Source organism: Microcebus murinus, chromosome 18 (genome assembly GCF_040939455.1).
Source record: "Microcebus murinus isolate Inina chromosome 18, M.murinus_Inina_mat1.0, whole genome shotgun sequence".
Lineage (NCBI taxonomy): Eukaryota > Metazoa > Chordata > Mammalia > Primates > Cheirogaleidae > Microcebus > Microcebus murinus.
The window spans coordinates 19,495,280-19,513,332 of NC_134121.1; the positions used below are offsets into that span (position 1 = coordinate 19,495,280).

At 50.6% G+C, this 18,053-nt stretch overlaps 2 protein-coding genes and 1 non-coding gene across 5 annotated transcripts in view; 2 read left to right on the plus strand and 1 right to left on the minus strand.

Annotated features, from left to right (window-relative positions):
• Positions 1-18,053, minus strand: part of SERPINF1 (serpin family F member 1) — a 351,983-nt gene that overhangs the window by 112,687 nt on the left and 221,243 nt on the right. The gene's annotated exons all lie outside the window — the stretch shown is intronic.
• Positions 172-15,408, plus strand: SCARF1 (scavenger receptor class F member 1). The gene is made up of 11 exons (XM_075994258.1): positions 172-345; positions 636-697; positions 907-1,008; positions 1,842-2,367; positions 3,927-4,145; positions 4,532-4,660; positions 5,393-5,496; positions 9,849-9,969; positions 11,221-11,342; positions 11,424-11,570; positions 12,244-15,408. The coding sequence occupies exons 1-11, from the start codon at positions 245-247 to the stop codon at positions 13,101-13,103; spliced, it is 2,493 nt and encodes an 830-aa protein (XP_075850373.1). The 5' UTR covers positions 172-244; the 3' UTR covers positions 13,104-15,408.
• On the plus strand, positions 16,684-16,748 carry LOC142862297 (U7 small nuclear RNA). Its single transcript, XR_012913364.1, has one exon. It is a non-coding gene; the product is annotated as a U7 small nuclear RNA (small nuclear RNA).

Here is an 18,053-nt window from a genome sequence, read left to right on the forward strand (position 1 = left end):
CTCTGGCCCCCTCCAGACTAAGATCAGCCCCTTAACCACCACTCAGCCCTTCGGGCACCTTCCTTTCCCTTTCATTTTTTAGCGTTGGTCTCCCCAGCACCCGCCCGCCCTCTCAGGGAGGTGCCTCATGGCATCCCGCCCCTCCGGCCTGGTTTCCTCAGGAAAAGCCTTGGGAGGAAGTAGGGAGGGGGTCGGGAGCTGTGGGGGCCAGATTAACCCAAGCCCTCCCACTGCACTGGCCGCCATGGGGCTGGGACTGCTGCTCCCATTGCTGCTGCTGTGCTCTCGGGGGGCCCAGGGGTCCGAGCTGGACCCCAAGGGGCAGCACGTCTGCATGGCCAGCAGGTGGGTCTCATGGGAATCTGATGGGGGGGGCATGAGGCATTTTGGGGAAGGAGGTGATGGGGAAGAGGTCATGGGGCTGAAGGGAGGAGGCTGGGGGGCAGCGTGGTGGGTGGTGGAAAGTCACGGCAGGTAGGGGAAAGGCCGGGGAAGGAGAGGGAAGGGGTTGGGGACACCAGGGCTTGGCTAGGCCTCCCCAGTGGGCCTGGGGCAGCCTCCTAACCTCAGCCAAAGACAATGACCCGTCCTGTGGGTCCAGGCTGCCCCTCTACTGACTCCTTTCTGCCCCACAGCCCCTCTGCTGAGCTGCAGTGCTGCCCAGGCTGGAGGCAGAAAGATCAAGAATGCACCATCCGTGAGTCCAGAAGGGAGGACATAGCTTGGAGACAGCCCTTCCTTCCTACCCTTCTGAGGCCTATGCTGGGGTTTATCCTGTGACCACCCCTCCAGCCCTAAGAGGGTGGCTCTTGAGGGGACAGGGCACCAACAGCCAGTGACAGGGGCAGGGGTGTCTCCTGGTCCTGCACACCCCAGTCCTTCCGACCTGCGTGGGGTGTTTTTCAGCCGTCTGCGAGGGGCCGGACGCCTGCTGGGAGGATGAGGTGTGCGTGAAACCAGGCCTCTGTCGGTGCAAACCTGGATTCTTCGGGGCGCAGTGCAGCTCTCGTGAGTCCCAGCTGCAGGATGAGGTTGCGGGCAGAGGTGGCCACGGGGGTGGGGCGGGGGAGGCGAAGCAGGTAGAAATGTAATCTTAGAACATCAGGGCCAGGATCCCTCCAAGCTTCACTGAGGGAATTGAGGCCCGGAAACAGGAAGTGACACAAGCCTGGGAGATTCCCTGGGTCATCTAGTTGTTACTCACATCCATAAAGCCCTGCCCACTTGGGCCCTTCACCTTCCTTTTCAGCTTCTCAGAAGTGCCTGTGATTCTTGTTTATTGCAAATGGGTGCATTCCCAGTCTCCCCCACATGCACCTCATAGGGGGCGGTGGGTGGAAGGAGGCCCCTGGCAGGGTGGCTGCCCTCTCTGGCAGGAGAGAGGATGGGAAAGGGGGTGGTGAGCAGGATGGCCAGAGGGTGGGCACCAGGGGTCACTGCCGTGGAAGGAAACACTGGGGGAAATGTGGCTTCTCCTGTGACCCTAGTGGCAGCATCCAGGCCTGAGATCTGTAGGCAGCCCAGCTCACGTCCAGCCCAGCACAGTTCCAGCAGGGAAGGAGGACGGGAGGCCCCACCCACCTCTGTGTGACGCTGGGCAAGCCCCCTTCCCACTCAGGATCTCCGAGTGTGTTCTGGAATGTGAAGTGGGAGGCTGGGCCACTGCTAAGGATTTCTGTCGTTCAGAGGCTGGGACAGGAAGTGAGCTGTGCCCTGGAGGACAGGCTGCCCGATGATGTTCCAAGGGTCTGTCGGCCCCTCTTCCTTGTGGGAGGGGACACAGGGCGAGGATCTGTGCCCAGCCCTGAACCCGCTGACCCTTGCCGTCCCCACCCCCGCAGGTTGCCCGGGCCAGTACTGGGGCCCCGACTGCCGCGAGAGCTGCCCCTGCCACCCGCACGGCCAGTGCGAGCCGGCCACGGGCGTGTGCCAGTGCCAAGCCGACCGCTGGGGCAGCCGCTGCGAGTTCGCCTGCCTCTGTGGCCCCCACGGACGCTGCGACCCCGCGACGGGCGCGTGCCGCTGCGAGCCGGGCTGGTGGTCGTCCACGTGCCGCCGCCCGTGCCAGTGCAACCCGGCGGCGGCGCGCTGCGACCCCGCGACGGGCGCCTGCCTGTGCGAGCCGGGCTGGTGGGGCCGCCGCTGCAGCTTCCGCTGCGCCTGCAACGGGTCGCCGTGCGCGCAGGAGTCGGGCCGCTGCGCCTGCCGGCCGGGCTGGTGGGGCCCCGAGTGCCGGCAGCAGTGCGAGTGCGCGCGCGGCCGCTGCAGCGCCGCCTCCGGCCAGTGCGCCTGCCCCGCCGGCTTCCGCGGCGCGCGCTGCGAGCTGCCCTGCGCCGCCGGCAGCTACGGGCCGCAGTGCCGGGACCGGTGAGCGGCGCCCGCGGGCCGCGCGCCCGGGAAGGGCGGGACCGGCGCGGGCGGCGGGGAGGAGCGGGGGAAGCGGGGCGGCGGGCAGAGGTGGGCACGCGGTGGGAAGCGCGGGAGGAGGGGTAGGGGTCTGCGGTGCTCTCCAAGACATATGCAAGGCAGGGGTGAGGCAGGAAAGAACAAAACCTTCGTGACCCATAAAAATTTAAAAAATTAAAAAACAAAACAAAACAACCTTTGTTGCCCCTGGACCCGCCCTGCCCTTCCCTTTTATCCAATTAAGCGAAAAGTACTAGTGGGTACTAGCAAGCCATCCTGAAATAAAGAATGTCAGGTGGCCAAGGGATGGCAGGTCCCTTTAAGACTCAGTGGCTTTCAAACTTTGCCTGGCTCCCCTCACAGTGAGACATTACATCCCACCTAACACATGTAACACATATTCGTTTTATATAATGTAGCTGAAATAAAAATGTAACCAGACGACACATACTTAACATACTTACCTTTGCTATATATACATATACATACACTGTAATATTTTCTTTCTTTCTTTTTTAAAAAATGCTGATCTGGATCAACTAAATTGATTTTATAAGCCCCCCTTCTCCACCCTACTCCTGCATCTGGCTCACATAGATGATTCCAGGTAGTTAAGTGTCTGGAGAGCAGTGCCTGAAACTGTAGAGCATCAATGGGAAATTAAGATAAGGTTAACTTCGCAGGCTCGGGCTCGGTGGCTCACGCCTGTAATCCTAGCACTTTGGGAGGCCGAGGCGGGCAGATTGCTCAGGAGTTCGAAACCAGCCTGAGCAAGAGCGAGACCCCGTCTCTTACTATAAATAGAAAGAAATTAATTGGCCAACTAATATATATAGAAAGAATTAGCCGGGCATGGTGGCACATGCCTGTAGTCCCAGCTACTCGGGAGGCTGAGGCAGCAGGATTGCTTGAGCCCAGGAGTTTGAGGTTGCTGTGAGCTAGGCTGACACCATGGCACTCACTCTAGCCTGGGCAACAAAGCGAGACGCTGTCTCAAAAAAAAAAAAAAAATAAGGTTAACTTCAAGAGAAAGCTGGAGTGGGCAGGAAAAAAGATAAGCTAAATTTGAAATTATGTTGGTGAAAAGAGTTTATATTGTATTTTATGCATTTTCATATTATGGCCAAACTGCTAAGTCCTGTTCATGGGAAACCTGGGGGTGGCTGGTGTGGGGGGGAGGGGAAGGCTGGGCAGAAGGGGAATAGAGGCTGTGGTGTCTTGGCTGCCCTGGCTGGGCTGCTAGCTCTGTCACCCTGGGACCCAGGGAAGGATGGGTCACAGAACAGGGGCTTAGACCAGGAGAGGGATGGAGTCCTATGAGAGCCCTCAGAGATCATCTCTCCTGCCTCTTCATTGTACTACATGGGGAAACTGAGGCCTAAACCTGCCTGAGTGACCCAGCTGGGACCTGAACACTGTCCAGGGCCCCTAAAGACCTGAGTGGCCAGTGTGTGGGTGGGAGGGGGCAGGTGCTCTATCCACCCACCCCCAGTGCCCCCATGAACACCTTCTCTTCCCAGCTGTGGCCACTGCAAGCAGAATGAGCCGTGTTCTCCAGACACGGGCCGCTGTGCGTCCTGCGAGCCAGGCTGGAACGGGACCCAGTGCCACCAGCCCTGCCCACCTGGCACCTTTGGAGAGAGCTGCAGGCAGCAGTGCCCCCGCTGCTGGCTTGGGGAGGCCTGTCAGCCAGACACTGGGCACTGTCAGCGCTGTGACCCTGGCTGGCTGGGGCCCAGGTGAGGGGCCACCCTGCCCAGGGTGGGGTGCACCTTCCCTCAGGATCCTTACCTTGAGTGGGCCGCCCCTCCCCCAACACACAGCCCTCTGGGGCTCCTCCTGGCGAAGGCTGCAGGAGAGCGGTGGGTGCTGAGGGGCCCTGAGCAGGATTCTCTTCTGGCTCCCCACCACTCAGGCCTCCTGCCCTCTTCCACCCGGGAATCCGTAACCTGTCACCTACTGGGTTTGGCCCTAGGTTCAAGGCTGTGTTTTCACCTGAGCTTCACTGCCGAGGAGTGCCCAGTTGGGTCCCTGAGTCCAAAAGTGGGGGGAAGATGGGCAGGTTCCCCACTGTGGGGCCAGGCCAGCCCTGCCTCCCCACTCCCTGAGCCTTGTCTCACCCCAGGTGTGAAGACCCCTGCCCCACTGGCACCTTTGGAGAGGGCTGTGGCTCTCCCTGCCCCACCTGTGTTCAGGGGGCCTGTGACGCTGTGACAGGGGACTGTGTCTGCAGTGCCGGCTACTGGGGGTCCAGGTAGGGACTGGGGCCCTGGGGGGCTATCTGCTTCCTCAACTTCCCTTCCTGGGCCTCTCCACCTCCCAGATACAACTCAGCATCCTCATAACCAAGAAGTTATTCTTCCTGGTGTGGGGTGTTCCAAAGGAAAGTCAGATGATGCTTAATCTAAAAGGAGTGGCTCCCTGACTAGGTGGAGAGCTTCTCTGGGGGCAGGGCTCCAAACCCCATTGTCATTTCCCTAAGGTCTTCAGTGTAGAACAATCAGTGTCTCCAGTTGGGTTTTCCACCTCGAGGACAGCACGTCCTGTTAAATGGAAGAGACTTCATTTCACAGAGGAGAGGACCGAGGCCCAGAGAGTTAGGGGCAGCGCCAGGCCTGGCTCAGACCTCCAGACCCTGAGGGCATCTCTCTGGATGCCCTTGGCCTCTGGCTTGTTTCCATTAGTGCTGAGTGGCGAGGGATGAGGACCGTTGCAGGTATACCCTGCCCCCAGGTTGCACACTGGCCAGGGAACAGCTGGGCAGCTTGTGGGTGTTGTCCCTGGAAGGTGGGCTTTGGGGCTGAGGGATTCTCCCAAACACTGCCAGGGGTACTTAGAATGTGGCTCAGAAGCCCAAGGGGCCCACTCAGGCATCATCCAGGAAGTCTACCTGGTGGACTGTGCCCAGAAATCTCCCTTCCCCTCTCCCCTGCCTGCCTCCCTCCATCCCTTCTCACCCAGCCTTCTCACTCTCCTTGTTATGTAGCTGCAACATTTCCTGCCCATCTGGCTTCTATGGAAACAACTGCTCAGTGCCCTGTGAATGCCCAGAAGCATCCTGCCACCCTGTCTCCGGGGCCTGCCAGCTAGGTAAGGTGGAGGGAGGGTGCGGGGTGTGGTAACCAGGGAAAGTCTGGCCCAGGGGTGGGGAACCTTTTCATGTTGGAAGGCCGAATTAATTTAGCTGTAATCAAAAGGCTGTATTCAAGAAACTTCAATTAGATATACTTAAAAGTGTACATTATTTTTAGAAAAAAATCTAACAAGTACGTACTTAATAATTTCCAAAAATGAAAACAATTATTTGTTAATTTTAAAGTTAACCTTTTGATGACTTTGTTGTATCTGCTTTTTTTTTTTTTTTCTTTTTTGTGAGACAGAGTCTCACTTTGTTGCCCAGGCTAGAGTGAGTGCCATGGCGTCAGCCTAGCTCACAGCAACCTCAATCTCCTGGGCTCAAGCAATTCTACTGCCTCAGCCTCCCGAGTAGCTGGGACTACAGGCATGTGCCACCATACCCAGCTAATTTTTTGTATATATATTTTTAGTTGGTCAATTAATTTCTTTCTATTTTTGGTAGAGACGGGGGTCTCACTCAGGCTGGTTTCGAACTCCTGACTCGAGCAATCCGCCCACCTCGGCCTCCCAGAGTGCTAGGATTACAGGCGTGAGCCACCACGCCTGGCCACGTTGTATCTGCTCTTTGCTGGAAAGCACTTGAATATTTGGTTGTAGCATAGAGGTCCGAAGTTTTAGTTGATCCTCTGGATGGGTTATTAGTATTTTGTGACCTTAAGGGCATCTTGATTTGGGTTAGGTAGAAGCACGTAGATTCGCAGCAATAAGTGGTTGAAAAGCAAAAAAGCATATTTTGGGCATGTTGCCGAAGGTGCGGGTATTCTGCATTATTCCATTTTTCAATTGGATGTTTCTTAGCACCAAACAATGACTTTAAAATGTCATTTATGAAAGCTCAATCAATTCCATCTGTAGTTCTTTAGGTGCCTCGGTGATATCAACTAGGTGAGGCTGAAATGCTAATTTGAGTGTGATGTCATGGTTCTCAAAGTCAGGGAACTTTCCTTCATATTCTCCAATGAATAGGTCTGTGACGCCTGTGTGTTCTTCAAATGACTCGCATATATCATCCTGCTCATCAATGACCTTTGCTAACTAGGGAGAATGTTCATCTAAAATTTCCTTTTGAAGAAGTGTTTTTTTTTTTGAGACAGAGTCTCGCTTGTTGTCCAGGCTAGAGTGAGTGCCGTGGCGTCAGCCTAGCTCACAGCAACCTCAAACTCCTGGGCTCGAGTGATCCTTCTGCCTCAGCCTCCCAAGTAGCTGGGACTACAGGCATGCGCCACTATGCCCGGCTAATTTTTTTTTTTATATATATATCAGTTGGCCAATTAATTTCTTTCTGTTTATAGTAGAGACGGGGTCTCGCTCTTGCTCAGGCTGGTTTTGAACTCCTGACCTTGAGCAATCCGACTGCCTCGGCCTCCCAAGAGCTAGGATTACAGGCGTGAGCCACAGCGCCCGGCCTGAAGAAGTGTTTTGAAAAAAAAGATAGCTTTTTAAAAAATGCTTGGATTTTTTTGCCACATGTATATAGACTTAGTTTTGCCTTGCAAATAAGTAATCAAGTCATTTTTTTTTTCATTTTTTTTTTTTTTTTTTTTTTTAGGTAAGAAGCAACAAGAGGAAATCAAGTCATTTTGATTTGACATATCACACAGCAATGCTCTATTCCTATAGAAATCTTCTTTCAATAATTCCCATTGCTGATTCTGTTCTTCACAAAATTTAACTGTCTGTTTACACAGAGATAAAATTTTGGCTAACACCTGTCCCTGCAATAGCCAACACACTTTAGAATGATAGAATGATGCAGCAAATCTAGACCGAATACCTCATCCTTCTGAAACTGACAATACTGTGTTGCATTTGCACAGATATGTTAACAATACTTATAATTTGTTGCAAAGTATCACTTAAAATGGTAGCTTTAGCACAGAGATTGTGCTGATGCAAAATACAGTGAAAAGAAATGAGAACATCTGGATGTGTTAATACTTTTTAAAAATCTGTACAATAGGCCGGGCGCTGTGGCTCACGCCTGTAATCCTAGCTCTTGGGAGGCCGAGGTGGGCGGATTGCTCAAGGTCAGGAGTTCAAAGCCAGCCTGAGCAAGAGCGAGACCGCGTCTCTACTATAAATAGAAAGAAATTAATTGGCCAACTGATATATATATAAAAAAAAATTAGCCGGGCATGGTGGTGCATGCCTGTAGTCCCAGCTACCCGGGAGGCTGAGGCAGAAGGATCACTGGAGCCCAGGAGTTTGAGGTTGCTGTGAGCTAGGCTGACACCACGGCACTCACTCTAGCCTGGGCAACAAAGCGAGACTCTGTCTCAAAAAAAAAAAAAAAAAAAAAAAAAAAATCTGTACAATAAACCCTTCATGTTTTCCTGTCATGGAAGGTGCGCTGTCTATACATACACTCACTAAATTTACCAAATTCAGGCCAACTTCATGACATTTATCTTGATAATTGTTGAAGATATCTATTCCTCCTGTTCTGTTCACAGAAGTGCCCCAAATGAGTAACTCTTTGTAGCAAAGAAAATCTTCTGTTATGATCAGAATGAAGTATAAAGCCTGCACTGAGTCAGTAGTATCAGTTGATTCATCCAAAGTGATTGAATAATACATATTTTCCTTTTGAAGTACTGCATGAAGTTGTTCTGTTAAGTTGAAGGCTAATTCCTGCTGCTGATCAGTTATGGGTCTCCTTGAAAGAGGCAGTTGTTTGTACTTTGAAACATTATCAGGGTCTAAAGCATCCTACAACTTTGACAATGCATTCTTTCACAATTTCTACATCACTGAATGGTTTCCCTTTTTTCCAGAGTATATAAGCTACTTTATAAGTTGCTTAAGTGGCATTATTTCCAGGTCTTATTGGTGCTTGAAAGAATTATCTCTGCTTTTCATCTTTTAATTTCTGTTATACAACCTTTCACGCCTCTCCTAATAAAATATTTGTGATCCTTATGAGTGTTATAATGCTTATGAGCATAGAATTTCTTTAATGTTGATATTGCAGTATCACAAAGCAAGCAAATCATCTTATCTTTAGCAGAAATAATATTGCAATTCCCAACCCTCATTAAAAAAATCTGTTTTCTTCCTTCACTGTTCTCTTGGTCTTCTTTGACATGGTGGGCAGTGAAGCAGACAGAATTAAAAGATACTGTTGAGCTATGCAACTATTCACAAATTCCACTTCAGGCCGGGCGCTGTGGCTCACGCCTGTAATCCTAGCTCTTGGGAGGCCGAGGCGGGCGGATTGCTCAAGGTCAGGAGTTCAAAACCAGCCTGAGCAAGAGCGAGACCCCGTCTCTACTATAAATAGAAAGAAATTAATTGGCCAACTGATATATATATAAAAAATTAGCCGGGCATGGTGGCGCATGCCTGTAGTCCCAGCTACTCGGGAGGCTGAGGCAGGAGGATCGCTTGAGCCCAGGAGTTTGAGGTTGCTGTGAGCTAGGCTGACGCCACGGCACTCACTCTAGCCTGGACAACAAAGTGAGACTCTGTCTCAAAAAAAAAAAAAAAAAAAAAAAAAAAAAAATTCCACTTCAAACAGAAACAGAGTACACTGTTGTCAGAAGCTGATAACAGACTGGTGTACTTGACTGCCATAAACTCTCACCAACCAGCCTGGTGTGGTAGTAGCACCAGTCAGGCAGGGGAAGTTAGAACTAAATCATGAACATAGCAGCCATCAATTTAGCCCTTATGGTTTTCTAATGTTCTAATTGTGCTGGTCAATCTGGGAGGATTATTTTGTTGCGACTTATTTTATTCTTTGGTATTTTGAATATGTTCATTTTAAAAGTAAAATATAAAAGATGAACAAATATGTATTAATAAAAATAAAAGGATTGGTTCTGTAAATTTTGGATTCAGTCAAAAGGCTGCACTTAAGGACCTAGAAGGCCACATGTGGCCTTAGGGTCACAGGGTCCCCACCCCTGTTCTGGCCTGTTAGATGGGCTCCAGGGATCCATCACTTGCCAGGGAACCTGGGCCCACTTTAGCGATGTTCACCATGCCTGAACTCTTGTGTGAATGCTTTGGGGTCCCCTGAAGAGGTAACAGGGCCCCTGCCCCCTAAGAAACCAGGAAATGAGCAGGCAGGGCTGGACACTAGCATGGCATGAAAATCGGTGATTTCCTGGAAATGGAATGGGCTTCTGGAATGGGCCAAGGACCTTGAGGAGGAGACACACCGGCAGACAGGCTTCCTGAAGGTGGGGAGGGACCCCCAGGTAGAGGATTCTGGGAAGGAGGCAGCTCACAACTAAAGGTGAGACATAATGCGTGGGAGATGGCAAGGCCTTGAATGTCTGACCACGTCCTGCTCCCCGCAGGCCATCACAGCCAGGATGCCGCCCTCATCGCGGGCATTCTCGTGCCTCTGCTGCTGCTGCTCCTGGGCCTCGCCTGCTGCGCCTGCTGCTGCTGGGCCGCCCGCTCGGACCTCAAGGACAGGTGAACACTGGCCTGTCCCTTCCCTACCCCACAGCTCAGGGGTGGGACGAGCTGGCATCTGGTTTCCTTTCAGGGGTGGGGAAGGGCTGGCCTTGTCACACGCACACAAGGTCAGAGGTAATGGGGGTAATTTGGCAGGGGCTGTGGCGTGGAGACGCCAGGTCAGCCACCTGCCTTCCTCGGAAGCCTTGGACGGGGAAGTTTCTGAGTTGCACAAGTAGGGGCCACCGGGCACCAGGCTGGAAACCCCACCCTGCAGCAGGAGGCTGAGAACAGACCAGCGGGGACCAAGGGGGAACACGGAAGAGGCAGCCCAGCTCTGGGCAGGGAGGGAAAGAGAGCAGGCCTCAAACGCCCCAGAAAGGAGAGTGACATAAAAGTCTGCACAGTGGTTTAGCAGGGAACGTGGCTTTCTGAGAGACGGAGGGGGCCGCAGGGGAACGTTGCTCACACAGAGCTTTGTGGCTTTACAGAGCCTCTTCACATCTCCCGGCTCCTTTGAGACTCACAACAGCATGGGGGTTTGGAACAGGGCATGTGGGGGCGGGAGGATTATCGTCCTCAATCCGCAGAGGACACTGAGGCCCAGGATGACCCAGTTAGGCACTGGCACGCACAGAACCCCCACCCAGCTTTCTGGACTCTTTGTCCAGTGCTGTCTCATTAGTTCACGCGCTAATCCTTGAGCTTGTCCTTGTCGGGGCTGTGGGGCGTTCATAGGTGAGCAGATGCTGTCGCCCCTGCCCCGGGGCATAGAGGCTGGGGGTGGGGGAGAAGCCCCTCGCAGGAGCATGAGGACATGTGCAAAGTGTGTCAGAGGAATTGTGACAAGTGGAGCAGTTACTTCCAGCTTGGGGATGGAGGAGAATAGAGTCAAGGACAGGCCTCCTGGAGGGGGTGCCACTTGAGACAGGTGAGCTGGGGTTCAGCTAGGATGGTAACAACAGCTGAATTTTGGGGAACTCCCACCAGGTGCCTGGCACTGTGTTGCTTCCTGCAAAAAGCTCTGATAGATGGGGTTGTTGTTCCCATTTTACAGAAGAGGAAACTGAGGCCCGGGGAGGGGAAGTCTGAGCCACAGTTGTTACCCAGGTCTGTCTGACTCTAGAGCCACACTGCCTTCTGTGGCAGGCCTGAGTCTTGGGCTCAATGGTTTAGATTGTATTCTGAGGCCATTGAAATAGATGGCAAGGTGACACAGGTGACCCTGGGTCTTGTGCAGAGACCGCTGTCCCTATCCTACCCTCCCAGGCCGGTGAGAGATGGAACTGCCGTGTCCAGGATGAAGCTGCAGGTCTGCGGGACACTGGCCAGCTTGGGCTCTGCACTGCCCTGTGGCTCCCTCAGCACCCACAAGCTACCCTGGGTGACAGGTAGGTGGGTGCTGGAGGTCGGGGGCTGGGATGGGACCAGGCTTCCCATCAGTCTGTGCGCCTGACCCGGAGCCCCTACAGTCTCGCACCACGACCCGGAGATCCCCTTCAACCACAGCTTCATCGAGCCGCCCTCTGCTGGCTGGGCCTCTGACGACTCCTTCTCTTCGGATCCCGAGTCTGGAGAGGAGGACGAGGGTCCTGCCTACTGCGTGCCACCCCAAGAAGGTAGCCCCAGCAGCCCACTCCGCCCCTGAGCGTCCCTGCCCGCCATGCCTCTCCTTTAGTCCTCCTTCGGCAAACGTTGGCCGAGTGCCCGTTCTGTGCCACCGCTCGCTGTTCCTGGCTCTGGAGACGCAGCAAAGAACAAGAGCGACTCCTGTGCTCCCCAGGCTGACAGAATGGGGGGCTGTGATCAGACAAGTTCTCGGACAGTTACAGGACAGAGGGATGCGATGCGTGCTTTGATGGGGCTTGTACGTGCGGGGGCTCATAATCCAGCCTGGGCAGGGCAGATTCTGTGTTAGTGGCCTCGGAGCCGAGTCTGGCAGAGGCAGTAGGAGTTAGCCAAGTGCGAGTTGGGGAGAAGCGGCAATGGTGTTTCAGGAAGAGGGAACAGCATACACTACACAGAGGCCCACGGGTGAGAGGGACCTGGCTCTGTGACACCGGAAGGGTTTTAGCTTGGTTAGAGTGCGGCAGGAGTGCAAGGTGGGGAGGGTGGGGAGAAGCGTGTAGGAGAGGTAGTGTCCACCTGAATCGCCCTTCCCCACCTCTCTGCATTCAACTCTGCTCTTTGCCCCAATTTTAAGGCCTCCCGGAAGATTATGAGCTGTGGGTGGGATGAATTGGGGGGAGGGGCAGCCCAGCTCCAGCCAGGCTCTTCCATCTCCTCTGCCAGGGATGGTCCCTGAGGCCCAAGCAGCGTCATCAGAGGCCAGCCTGACTGGAGGCCCCTTCCCTCCCCCCGAGGACACCTCCACACCATTCGCCATCCCCCGCACCTCCAGCCTAGCCCGGGCCAAGCGGCCGTCAGTCTCCTTTGCGGAAGGCACCAAATTTGCACCGCAGAGTCGCCGAAGCTCAGGGGAGCTCTCCAGCCCACTCCGAAAGCCCAAGAGGCTTTCCCGGGGAGCCCAGACAGGTCCTGAGGGCCAGGAGGCCGAAGAGTCCATGGGCCCAGAGCAAGCAGAAACGGACGAGGCCCCCCCTGCTGCTGCCAGCCCCAGGGATTCAGCCACCGGCCGCCGGTGTGTTCCGCTCGGTGGCCGGACAGTGGCTGAGCGTGTGGAAGCCATCGAGGGCAGCGTTCAGGAGAACCCGGGCTCTGTGACCACGATCTACATGCTGGCAGGGACACCCCGGGGATCTGAAGGCCCTGTCCGGTCCGTCCTCCGCCGTTTTGGTAGCTTCCAGAAAGGCCAGGCGGAGCCCAAGGTCAAGAGTGCCATCCCTAAGCCTCCACGCCGGGCCCTGAGTCGGAACAAGGGCAGCCCTGGGCTGGCCTCTGGTTCTCCCAGCCAGAGCCTCCACTCAGCCCCAAGTGCTGAACTCACTGGGGCCATGGAGTCGACAGGAGTCAGACCAGAGGAAGCGGCCAGGGGGCTGGGGACTGGCATTGAGAGCTCAGGGAGGGCCCAGGAGCTGGTGTCTGGGGGTGGCCTCCCAGAACAGGATCCCCAGAAGCAGGCTGAAGAGGAAGGGCAGGAGGAGCCCCAGTATGAGAATGTTGTACCCATCTCTGGGCCACCAGAGCCCTGAGGACCTTGAACTTGGGGGAGTGGGAGGACTATGGATGGGGCCGGGGGAACTGCCGATGGATCAGATTGCGCTTTGTGCTGGAAAATGATCCCAGGGCCAGAAGAGACACACCAGAGCCTCTGCCCTTCCACAGGGAAAAGGCAAGGGTGGGAGGCCAGTTGGCTGTGGGCCCTGGCGGTATTCCAGGAGTGGGTCTGGAAGGCCTGGGCAGAGACCCCGCAGGACGGGGTCAGGAAGGGGGAAGAGTTGGCTGCAGGGACTTTTCCTCTGTTGTCCTGGACTCTGTTAGCCCCAAAGAGCTATTCTTTCTTTATTTCATTTGCAAAACATTTTGGGAAACAACCTAAATGTTGGATGATAAAAGATTGGTTAAACAAATATTTCTTATGATATATTATTACACAACCCCTAAAGATCATGTTGTGCAAGAATATTTAATAGGAGAGAATGCTCGTGCTATGCTGTTAGGTGTGTAAAAAGCATTAATAAGTTACAAGTTAGGGTATACAGAACAGTTCCATTTTTTTCTTTTTATAAACTATTTTTTTTTTATTTTGCCTCAGGATACATGTTTAGAATTCTCCCTTTTGTGTATATTTTGTGATTGTCTAGTGAACTTTTTTTTTTCTAAAGGATGTGTGGACTGGGCATGGTGGCTTATGCCTGTAATCCTAATACTCTGGGAGGCTGAGGTGGGAGGATTGCTCGAGCTCAGGAGTTCAAGACCAGCCTGAGCAAGAATGAGACCTCATCTCTACTAAAAAATATATATATATATATATATACATATATAGAAAAAATTAGCTGGGCATGGTGGTACGCATCTGTAGTCCCAGCTACTCAGAAGGCTGAGGCAGGAGGATCGCTTGAGCCCAGGAGTTTGAGGTTGCTGTGAGCTAAGCCAATGCCATGGCATGGGTGACAGGGTGAGACTCAGTCTAAAAAAATAAATAAATAAATAGATGTGTGTACATAAAAGAAAGATTGGCCGGGCGCGGTGGCTCAAGCCTGTAATCCTAGCACTCTGGGAGGCCGAGGCGGGCGGATTGCTCGAGGTCAGGAGTTCGAAACCAGCCTGAGCAAGAGCAAGACCCCGTCTCTACTATAAATAGAAAGAAATTAATTGGCCAACTAATATATATATATATAATTAGCCGGGCGTGGTGGCGCATGCCTGTAGTCCCAGCTACTCGGGAGGCTGAGGCAGAAAGATTGCTTGAGCCCAGGAGTTTGAGGTTGCTGTGAGCTAGGCTGACGCCATGGCACTACTCACTCTAGCCTGTGCAACAAAGCAAGACTCTGTCTAAAAAAAAAAAAAAAGATTGAAGGGAAAGTCATCAAACAGCAATTTTCTCTGGAAGATGAGATTGTGGGTGATACTTATTTTCTTCTTAAACTTTTGTATAATTTGCAAATTTACTATGGTGAACATTCTTTTTTACTTTTCTCACTGAATTTTATAAAAAATTATAAAAAGAGCCAGAGGTAGTGGCTGGCGCCTGTAGTCTCAGCTACTGGGTGGGGGGGGGGAGGAGGCTGAGGTGGGAGGATCCCTTGAGCCCAGGAGTTCGAGGCTGCAGTGACCTATGATTGCACCACAGTACTCCAGCTGGGTGACAGAGTGAGACCCCCATCTCTGAATAAAAAGAAAAAATGATAAAAAGCAATATTCTTTGTTAAAAATAAAAACTACTAACATTACTGACATGTATAAAGGAAAACCTAGATTTCCCTTCTCTCCTGAGGCAGTCCAGGAGGCAAGGAGAGGCAGGACTGACTTTTCACTGAATGCCTTTTGTTCTTGTTTGAATTCTTTGTTCACATATTATATTACCTAGTCAGAAAAAAAAGGCTTCCCTTCTATCCCAGTGCTCAGAGAATCTCATTAACAGTTGAGATGCTTCCTCTCAGATATTTTTCTGTACACCTGTAAACAAATATTTTTATTATTTTTTTTTATTTTGGCATATTATAAGGGTACAGATTTTAAGGTTTCAATAAATGCCCATTCCCCCCTCCCCCCATGTAAACGAATATTTTAAACAAAAACAAAAAAGCATATTAAGCACACTGTTCCACACCTTGCTTTTTTAAATTTTTTCACACCTTGCTTTTTTACTTAACAATATATCCTGGATTTCGTTCGATGTTAGTAAATATAAAGCTACCTCTTTATCTAAAAAATGACTACATGGGAATATATACTGTAGAAATAACACAGGTTATTTAAATCACTCCCCCTGCCAATGGACAGTTGGGTTGTTTCTAATTGTTTTGATACAATAAAGAATGATGCACTGTGCAATATTTGTCTATATTTCATTTGTGCAAGTTTTTCTGTCCAATAGATTCCTAGAAGTGAAATTGTTGAGTTATAGGGCAGGGACATAGACATTTCTGTACTTACTCCAAATTGCCCTCCAAAGAAGTTGCATGGGTATGTGTTCTCACAAATTATGGTGGTATCCATTTCCCCACACCCAATTTGGTAGGTTAGAAATGGTATCTCGTTATTTCAGTACAACAAAAATAAAGTAATATATGTTGAATGTTTTAAATTCAAAAATATCTCATAATTTGAATTTCTATGATTATTCTAAGGTAATAGCTATTTGTATTTTTTCCTATAGATTATCTCATTCTATTGTTTTACCTATTTTCAATGGAGGTATTCGTCTTTTTCTGATTGATTTATAAGTGCCTTTTATATATCAAGAATATTAATTCTTTCCCTATTTGTGGCTGGTCTTTTAATGCTGTTTATAATTTTTCTTTTTTTCTCTAAAGAAGTTTAAAATTTTAGTTTAAACAGCCTTTTTTGGCCAGGCGCGGTGGCTCACACCTGTAATCCTAGCTCTTTGGGAGGCCGAGGCTGGCGGATTGCTCGAGGTCAGGAGTTCGAAACCAGCCTGAGCAAGAGCGAGACCCCCATCTCTACTATAAATAAATTAATTGGCCAACTAATATATATAGAAAAAATTAGCCGGGCATAGTGGCACATGCCTGTAGTCCCAGCTACTAGGGAGGCTGAGGCAGGAGGATTGCTTGAGCCAGGAGTTTGAGGTTGTTGTGAGCTAGGCTGACGCCACGGCACTCACTTTAGCCTGGGGAACAAAGTGAGACTCTGTCTCAAAAAAAAAAAAAAAACAGCCTTTTTCTTTATGACTTCTGAGTTTCATGTTGTGCTTAGTATCTTCTCTACCCTAAAATCAGTGAAATAATCTTCTACATTTTCTTCTAGTACTCTAGTAGTTTTATTTCTTTATGATTTTCCAACAGTGCTGGGGTTGGGGCTTTTTTTTTTTCTGGACAAAAAGACTGAAAAAAAAATTAAAACAGTTTCATTCAAATAGACCTGGGTTCAAATCCCAGCTCTGACATCTTGTTTTTTGACCTTGGAAAAGTTACCTAAAGCCTCAGTTTTTTCATCTGAAAAACAATAAGAATGCCCTTCTCCCAGAGTTGTTGTGGGAATTAAATGACACAAAGGACATAAAGCACCTGGTAAATGTTTAACTGTCAATAAAAGGTAATTATTATTGGCACTGCCATCATTCTCTTAGCTTTGAATTTTTTGTCCCAGTGTTACAGCTCTTTTAGAATTTGTCTAGCAGGTTTTCTGGTCCTCACTGGAAGGACACCCCCCCCCCCAAAAAAAAAATAATAATGAATTCTTTGTCCTAGAACCTGGTACATTTCGCCCCTTTTCATTCATTCATGTTTTCTTCGTTTGTTCATGTTTTCATTCCACAAACTCATATTGTGTGCCTGCTTTGTGCTTATTTCTATATTTTAAGGGCTGGTTATATACATACAAAGTTAATAAGACACTAGTCCTGCCCCCAGAGAGTTCATAGTCAGTGGGAGGGAGAGACAAACAGATGAACAGATAATTATAAAATAATACAATCTGCTGGGCACAGTGGCTCATGCCTGTAATCCCAACACTTCGGGAGGCCAAGGAGAGAAGTTAGGAGTTGGAGTTTGCAGTGAGCTATTAATGATGCCACTGTACTCTAGCCTGGGCAACAGAGCAAGACCATGTCTCCAAAAACCAAAATAAAATGAATGCAATCAGTGGGGAGTGCTTAGGGGAGGCTTCCTAGAGGAGGTGCTGTCCAAGAAGGGACTATGTTGAGAGCCAGCAGGTGCTGGAACCACAAGCAATTCCATGTGATTGAAGCATCTAGGATTAAGGCAGGTCAAACAGCCTCCAGAGGCCGGGCATAGTGGCTCACGCCTGTAATCCTAGCACTCTGGGAGGCCGAGGCGGGCGGATTGCTCAAGGTCAGGAGTTTGAAACCAGCCTGAGCAAAGCAAGACCCCCATCACTACTATAAATAGAAAGAAATTAATTGGCCAACTAATATATATAGAAAAAATTAGCCGGGCATTGTGGCACATGCCTGTAGTCCCAGCTACTTGGGAGGCTTGAGCCCAGGAGTTTGAGGTTGCTGTGAGCTAGGCTGACGTCACGGCACTCACACTAGCCTGGGCAACAAAGTGAGACTCTGTCTCAAAAAAATAAAATAAAATAAAATATAAAATAAAAGCAGATCAAAAAAAATAAAAAATAAAAAAAAATAAAAGCAGAGGTCAGATTTACCAAGGTCAGATTGGGATGGGGGATGGATTTGAGGAGCTGAGACTGGAGGCTAGATGAACAGTAGTTGAAGTCCTAGGGACAGAGATGGACAGATTAGATATTTAGAAGACATGTCTGTATTGGTGTGGTGAGGGTGGGGTGGAGAACAGGGAGAATCACAGAAGGTGCCTAGCAAGTATCTGTTGAAAGGATGGTTCTCTGTATCTAACTTCAGTAAGTAATAATAGTGTTAGTATCTGAGAGAAAATGTAACAGTTTGGGGAAAGAAAGGGATTTATTTTAGAGATATTCCAGACGTGTTTGAGGCCTGAAGATGGCCCTCAGGCAGATGGCTCAAGGAGGAG

Bases quoted from the DNA above. Each gene is read 5' to 3' on its own strand.
- SCARF1 (XM_075994258.1), top strand. From the start codon at position 245: ATGGGGCTGGGACTGCTGCTCCCATTGCTGCTGCTGTGCTCTCGGGGG. The intron at 1,009-1,841 runs GTGAGTCCCAGC...CCACCCCCGCAG, and splicing joins CGGGGCGCAGTGCAGCTCTC to GTTGCCCGGGCCAGTACTGG. The intron at 4,146-4,531 runs GTGAGGGGCCAC...GTCTCACCCCAG, and splicing joins CCTGGCTGGCTGGGGCCCAG to GTGTGAAGACCCCTGCCCCA.